Below are 7,612 nucleotides of genomic sequence, written 5' to 3'. Positions count from 1 at the left end.
TTTCTGTTCTGCTATAACTACTTTTGTGTTATATCACTTCCTTCAAAGAACACTTTAACTGTACTTGGTAAGCTGCCAAGAATTCTTCTCAGCCCTTTTGTGCCTCCTCCCACCCCAGTCCAAACTGCAGTTCCCTCAAAGATGGGACAGAAGCAAAAAGGTATTAAAACAATTTAAGGCTGCGGTGTAGACATACCTGGAGTAGATCATTGTCATACAAGAGTATATGAAGTTGTCTTATATCAAGTTAGATCTGCTCCATTTTATCCACTCACACTGACTGGTAGCAGTTCTCCACCATTTTAGAGAGGGGTAGGGGGTATTTTTTATCCCTACCTAGAGATATCACAATATAGGATTAGGGACCTTTTCCATGCAAAACATCTGCACTACCACTCCCTGAGAGACGTACCCTCCCAGGTGAAGATGCCATCGCATTGCTGCATGTGGTTTGTTTTCAGGCAACTTGAACTAGAATGTCCACCCTCGCTCTTGCTCTTCATAAATGTTTCCCCAAAACTGTAGCAAAAATGTTCAGAGGTGAGAAAAGCTATTGCATGTGTGTAAGGGTTTTGATTTGCACAGAAACGATCTCTATATGATCTGAGGTTTACCCTGTGCGCACACACATGGGCACACACATGCCCGTCCACCCATTTATTGTAGGGGACTGATTTCAAAATAAATTATAAAGAGCATGAGGGAAACCCCTTAATTATATTCCGGTTAGTGAATGGTACAGCAGATGGAAACCGTCTGAAGATTTGCTTAAAATAGCTGCTTGTTGCCAAACTGTGCCAACTACGGTGCTACGGTGCTTAATTTCCCTCCACCCAGACAGCAAACTTTTAGGTGGATCATTTGCGCTAAAGCCATAGGTGGGCATTCAATCTTTCAGGAAGTTTCCCTGTTGCCATTGGCTGTGTTGACAGAAAGTTGAAATTACTTGGCAAACATAATTCATCCATTACACACCATTTATGGTACTTAAGAGTTTGTAGGGCGCACCCCAAAGCAGCAGGAACTGTTTAAGATTATATCCCCTACTTTTCTGTAACCCATTTACAAGCTGTTCCTGCGTGACTGGGCACCCAATGACACTTTATGCAAACATCTATAATTAGCTATTTACTTTGCTTGCCCATCCCAGTATAAAGTATGAGCATATAAGCAAAATAAAAATCATTTGTGTTGTCTGAAGGAGCCTTCTTCAGATCATGCAATCTTGCCTCTAAGAAGCATCAGTAAGAAAGGTAAGTTCTAACCTCCATTTTCTCTCACTAGATTTAGTTCTTCTTATTCAAAACAGGCTGTTAAACTTCGGCACAACGTATAACCTCACTCCCCCTATTGTTCTTTGAAAAGAACATAATTGCCATATTTAAGATCAATAACATGTTGACTGTCAAAATTATGCCCCAAGTTCTAAAATATAATTGTGGGGTTTATGTGCCACTTTTCAAATTCTTGGAGAAGTTAAAAACCCTTCAGCATGCCAGCTAATCAGAAGAGACCCATATTGGACATCAAATACAATATATTATGTATATCAATATTATTACAAATAATAGGGACCTTGGGTAGATAGTCCCTAGCCTAAGGGTCCTACAGCCCAAAGTTAGACAACAGGTAAAGACAATGGAAACAAAGAAACAAGAAGCAAAGATTTAAGATTTAAAATGAACTGTGTCCATATAAATAGTGCTGCATTCAGAGTATGCAACCATTTTCATTAAATAGTCAGCAGTGATTGGGTAACTAACATCTAGATACTAAGCTCCAGCCTGTGTCTGGCTTACTTAATCTGTTACAATGACAAGGCAAGAGTGTTGGTACCTTTGGCTAAAATTTGGAGCAAGAGCACAGTTAAGTCTTATTGGGAAAAAGGTGGCATGGTATGGTTGTTGCTTGCAGTGGATATCCTCATGTTTTTTCTGTCCCACCATGATATCCCATTGAATTGGTGTGAAGGCATCAGTAGCACTTCAGGTTTTACCCTGAGAAAACTAAAACTGGTCTCCAGAAATGTGTTCAGATCTGGAACAATAAATGAATTTATTCATTTCATTCAATACTGCCCTTTATCCAAGGATTACAGGATGGTTTACAATATAAAAGCACCAAAAGACACAACATAGTAACAAGCAAAACAATAACCCCCCACCCCAGTACGTTGGCTGCAAAGTTAGACCTATAGCCACATACCTGGAACTAAGCCCCGTAGAACTAAATGGGACATACTTCTGAGTAGAAATGTATAGGAATGCACCTGAAGTTAATTGTCCTGCTGAACTGAAATGGGTTTGGGACTTTGCTCAACTCCCATTGATTTCAGTGGGAATTAAACACAACTAACTTAATTCAACTACATTTTGGAGTGGTGGTTGCAATGATCATTTTAAAGTTTTTCAAAATGAATTCTTTTTTTAGTGCACAGTATACATGTGGCTCCCCACCTCCAAAAAAGCAGTGTCTCCTTCTATTAGCCAAGCCAGTTTTATTATTCTGTTGCCATGTACAGAATTTAGGAAAGAAATTAAGTTTTGAATTAGGAAACAGAAATAAACAGGCTTTCAGTCCTAAAGCCAGGCTTTAATCTCAACCAATACATTTGTATAGTTATCCAAGTGCAAAGGCTTCATTGGATCTCTGATGCTAAGCAGAAACAATCAATTGCACACAGTAACAGACCACCCCATTTCTAGGCATTCAGGAAAAGTCCCCAGCATTAACAGTTTCTTTTATTAATTTTGGGGTTCAAAAAAGAAAAATTCCATCAAATCTCCAAGGGGACCTAAGGATACATGTGATCCTGTACATCTGGGGCTGTGTACACATTACTGCCTTACAATGCAGCAAGGTTGTCCTGTTTCACTGTGTTTGAAACAGCATTTGCACATTGCTGTATGTATCAGAATGGTTCGATGTTTACCCAAGTCTCCCACCTAAGCCCACACTAGTGGGATGTCTTCATCTGATGAGCAGTTCTGAATTTGGTTGAAGTTGGGGTTTTATTGTGAGAGAGGGAGTGCATCAAAACACAGTGCCTCACACACAAAAAAGCTACAGGATAGCTGTAGACTGTGTGCACAAGGCTTCCCAAAACGATTGGTGGGAGCACATTGGATACAGAGTACATGGAAGTGTGTACATTGATTCTTAACTTTTTCTAATGTCTGTTATTTTCTAGTCCTTTCTACTGATTTCTTTTTAAAATTAATTCTACATATTTTTGGCTCTGAGTTATGTTGCAGAAATTGTTATAAGAAGGTATATCTGGAAGTGGTTCACAGAGTACAAAATGCCACTAGATCGCAGAAGATAATGATTTTAATTCCTGCACTGGAAGAGGCCTTTTGTCAGAAGGCAGTCATTTACAGTACAGTGGTACCTCGGGTTAAGTACTTAATTTGTTCCGGAGGTCTGTACTTAATCTGAAACTGTTCTTAACCTGAAGCACCACTTTAGCTAATGGGGCCTCCTGCTGCTGCCGCGCCGCCGGAGCATGATTTCTGTTCTCATCCTGAAGCAAAGTTCTTAACCCGAGGTACTATTTCTGGGTTAGCGGAGTCTGTAACCTGAAGCGTATGTAACACGAGGTACCACTGTAGTTCCCTTAGGAAGATGGCGGTGTTGAACCTATTTGTTCATGGGCTGGTCTTTTTCCTCTCCAGGTTCCCAAGATGCTACTTTACTCTTCTCTTTGTTTCTGCATTCTCATTTCCATTTCATCATCTTTAACCAAGGATGAGCTGTTATCAAAAATTGCCAATAAACATATGCTGACAACCAAGGACACTGCTTCCCTGATTAATGCTGGAAAAAACGTTTATGAAGGTAACAAAAAGCCCTGAAACGCTACTCAAATGAAATGAAAATGTAAGAAGAGAGGAAATTTGGCAAGGTGCCATTGCTACCTGATGCAGGGATGGAGAACCTGTAGACTCTCCAAAAGTTGTTGGAAAACAACTCCCGTCAGCCCAGTTCATTGGCCATGTTGGCTTGGAAGCTGATGGGAGTTGTAGGCCTAGGCATCTAGAGAAGTCCCCCATCTACTGCTAATGATCACTGGTGAAACTCATTGCAAATCTCTTCTGGTCTCCTTAGGGCTTAAGGTGTGTCTGCTAAGGGAGGGGTTATGTAGCAAAGCCCTAATAGAACTGAATTGAGGCCAGCTGGCAATGTTGCTCTCAGATCATTTTAGACTCTGGTCTTAATGGTGGATTTATTACTTCATGTATGTTGTAAGTCAGCCCTCTTGCTCATTCCGCAGAGCCAGGCCCTGGACCTCTTTCTCAAAGTGATGGCACCACTGCCAGTGAGGGGTATTTACAAGATTTATAAACTGCTCATGTAATAAAAAAACCAGGGCGGGGTACACAGAAAACCAACAACGTATGAAATGTACACCAGAAATAATACAGTTAAAATAACACCAGAAGACTTTCAGCAAGTCATCAATTTAAAAATGCATTCGGAAAAGGCCTTAAGCGTGCTTCGGAAAGTGCAGAGTGTTGGAGCGTGTCTTATCTCAAGTGGTGATAAGTTCCTTATTAAAGGGTCCACAGCACCAGTCCAAAAACTGCTTGTGGGTTTTGTTTCTATTTTTTTTATATAAAATTTTTTATTGGTTTTACAAAGTTTTTTAAGACAAACAAACATATAAAAAGACATACAAACACGTATAGTTTCATAACATTTTTTCCATAAACCTCTTTTCTCAGACTCCCCCATACCTCCCCTTTCTGCATCCCAATGTCCAAATTTTTTTAGCAACTTCTAAATATTTCTTTCCAACCTCTGTCGTCTTATTCTTTTCTTTAATCTATTCTTATATCACTGTAACCCTTTCTTTCTCAAAACCTCGACATTCTAGCATTCATCAAGTTTATAGTAGTCCTTTAGATAAATTTTAAATTTCTTCCATTCTTCTTCCGCCGTCTCTTTTCCCTGATCACGGATTCTGCCAGTCATCTCAGCCAATGTCATATAGTCCATCACTTTCATCTGCCATTCTTCCAGGGTGGGTAGATCTTGTGTCTTCCAATACTTTGCGATAAGTATTCTTGCTGCTGTTGTTGCGTACATAAAGAAAGTTCCATCTTTCTTTGGCACCAATTGGCCGACAATGCCCAAGGGAAAGGCCTCTGGTTTCTTAAGGAAAGTACATTTAAGTACCTTTTTCATTTCATTATATATCATTTCCCAGAAAGCCTTAATCTTCGGGCATGTCCACCAAAGATGGTAAAAAGTACCTTCAGTTTCTTTACATTTCCAACATTTGTTATCAGGCAAATGGTAAATTTTTGCAAGCTTGACTGGGGTCATGTACCACCTATAGATCATTTTCATAATATTTTCCTTTAAGGCATTACATGCCGTAAATTTAATACCGGTGTTCCACAACCTTTCCCAGTCAGCAAACATAATGTTATGACCAATGTCCTGTGCCCACTTAATCATAGCTGATTTAACTGTTTCATCTTGTGTATTCCATTTCAACAGCAAATTATACATTCTTGACAAATTCTTAGTATTGGGTTCTAACAGTTCAGTGGGTTTTGTTTCTATGTCTCTGCCTGCAAGGTACTTACAAGGAGTCTGGTTCTTCTGTTTCAGAATACATTGCAAGGGACTGCAGAGCAGCTCACCTCCGTGGCAGGAAGCAAAGCGGCCTGTATGTCATCCGTCCCAAATACTCTCCCTTGCTGGCGGTCTACTGTGACATGGAGTATGATGGGGGCGGCTGGACAGTCCTGCACAGAAACAATGTCAACCAAAAGACAGCCTGGTCATACCCATGGCAGTCTTATAAGCATGGCTTTGGGGACCTGCAGGGAAACCACTGGCTCGGCAATGAATACATGCACCTCTTAACCAACCAGAACGCCTTCTCTGTACGATTTGTCATAACTGACAGTCAAGGGCAAACCAAGTACGCTGAATACCAGAGTTTTAAAGTGGATGATGAAGACAGTGGTTATGCTTTGAGGCTAGGGAACTACACAGGGGATGCTGGGGATTCACTGACCACTATAGGCGAATGGGGAACCCATGACAACATGAGGTTTTCTACCGAAGACAAGGATAATGACAGGAGGGCCAGTACAAACTGTGCACTAGATAATGGTGGCGGCTGGTGGTACGATAACTGTTACTCGGCCCTCCTAACAGGCGACATTCGCTGGAGGGGGTTGTGCTCAGAGGCCATGCCCTGTACATCAGCATACATCATGATTCGACCCAATGGGAAAAATTGCAACATACCTCCAAGATATTAATGAATCGTTTCCTACCACTATAAGAGGCTTCCTTTTGTTTTAGATCAGCTCTAAAAACCAACCACCAATATGTAGTTTTTATAAGGCCCCAAGATTTAGGACACAGTAGTTCTCCACGAATTTGTTGTAAACCCTCATTGAAAGGAATGAGAGCTACATAGGAGCACAGTAGCTGTGTTCTTAAGCAACTCCCATTCTTTTCAGTGGGGCTTATCAGGAGAACTTCCCATTGGTATCTGCTTTCTTTTCCACCTACCTGAAACAACTGTTAAACATTTTGGCCAAAATCTAGTCTATCGCAGTGCTGATGTCAAGAGAATTACAATACTCTATTGCACATTTCTGAGTGTGAAAAAGTAGTAGCTTATTTAAAAGAGAAGGCCCATATAGAGCTGAAATGTCTTTATCTCTGTGCTTTTAATGAAAAATACAAAAATTCATTTGTGATTTACAAATACCTGCAATAAAAGAGAGAGAAATGGCTATTGTTTCATTGTTAAATAAACTCTATGCAAGCATAAATGGAGAATGATTTTGAAGTTGTTTCTCAAATGTGATATTAAGAATAGAATCCTTTATACGCACATTTACATGAGTGTAGGTCCTATTGGATTTGCATAAACTTGTATGAGATATTTCTCTTAAAATTAGAGGTGTAAAAATATTCTTGAGGGTTATGGTTTGCCACCTCCTGAACCTGAAAATTATAGATAGTCCAGCCCCTTACTACCTCAGTAGTGCAGGATAGCTAGCACCAGAAGGCTTATAGTCTCACATTTTTTATTCATCCTAGTTCTGCCCATCCCACTCGCTTCCTCAATGGAGCTAAAAGTGGTGTGCAATGGCTGTTTCTCCTCTCTCTCCCTTTTTGTCCTCTCAACAACATCACAAAGTAGGTTAGACTGAGAGATAGTGACTAGCCTAAGATCATCCAGTAAAATTTATAGCTGAGTGGGGATTTCCACCTGGGTCTATACAAACTCCAGTGTGGTCTAAGTGGTTAGATGGCGGGACTAAACTAAACCCCCATTCAACTATGAACCTCACTGTGGGATCCTAGGCCAGTCACTATGTGCATGTGATGTGTGCAGTTGTGGTGGCTGTGCCCATGTTTTGGGCATGCTGGCATATGGGCCCCAGAGGGGTTGTAAAGTGGTAACGCAGCCTTCAGGTCTAAAAATGTTAGCCACTCCTGCATTAAGTTAATGCACTATATGTTAATGCAATATATAATGGCACTTGAGGAAAAACAGACACATTTTCATGCAATGGGGGGGGGGGGCTTTCCCAGGAAAATTTCCTCCTGCACCTTCCATAAACCCATGTCAAAC

General features: G+C 40.6%; 1 protein-coding gene across 1 annotated transcript; it reads left to right on the top strand.

The window, feature by feature from the left end:
* Window positions 1–1,147: 1,147 nt before the first annotated feature.
* Window positions 1,148–6,803, top strand: LOC309541202 (fibrinogen-like protein 1-like protein). The gene is made up of 3 exons (XM_082238713.1): window positions 1,148–1,253; window positions 3,675–3,837; window positions 5,620–6,803. The coding sequence occupies exons 2-3, from the start codon at window positions 3,684–3,686 to the stop codon at window positions 6,279–6,281; spliced, it is 816 nt and encodes a 271-aa protein (XP_082094839.1). The 5' UTR covers window positions 1,148–1,253; window positions 3,675–3,683; the 3' UTR covers window positions 6,282–6,803.
* Window positions 6,804–7,612: the final 809 nt, after the last annotated feature.

This window comes from Podarcis vaucheri (genome assembly GCF_965113315.1).
Source record: "Podarcis vaucheri genome assembly, chromosome: 1".
NCBI classification, from domain to species: domain Eukaryota; kingdom Metazoa; phylum Chordata; class Lepidosauria; order Squamata; family Lacertidae; genus Podarcis; species Podarcis vaucheri.
Note: the sequence above shows the minus strand (reverse complement) of the source record. Positions and strands in the feature narration are given on the sequence as shown.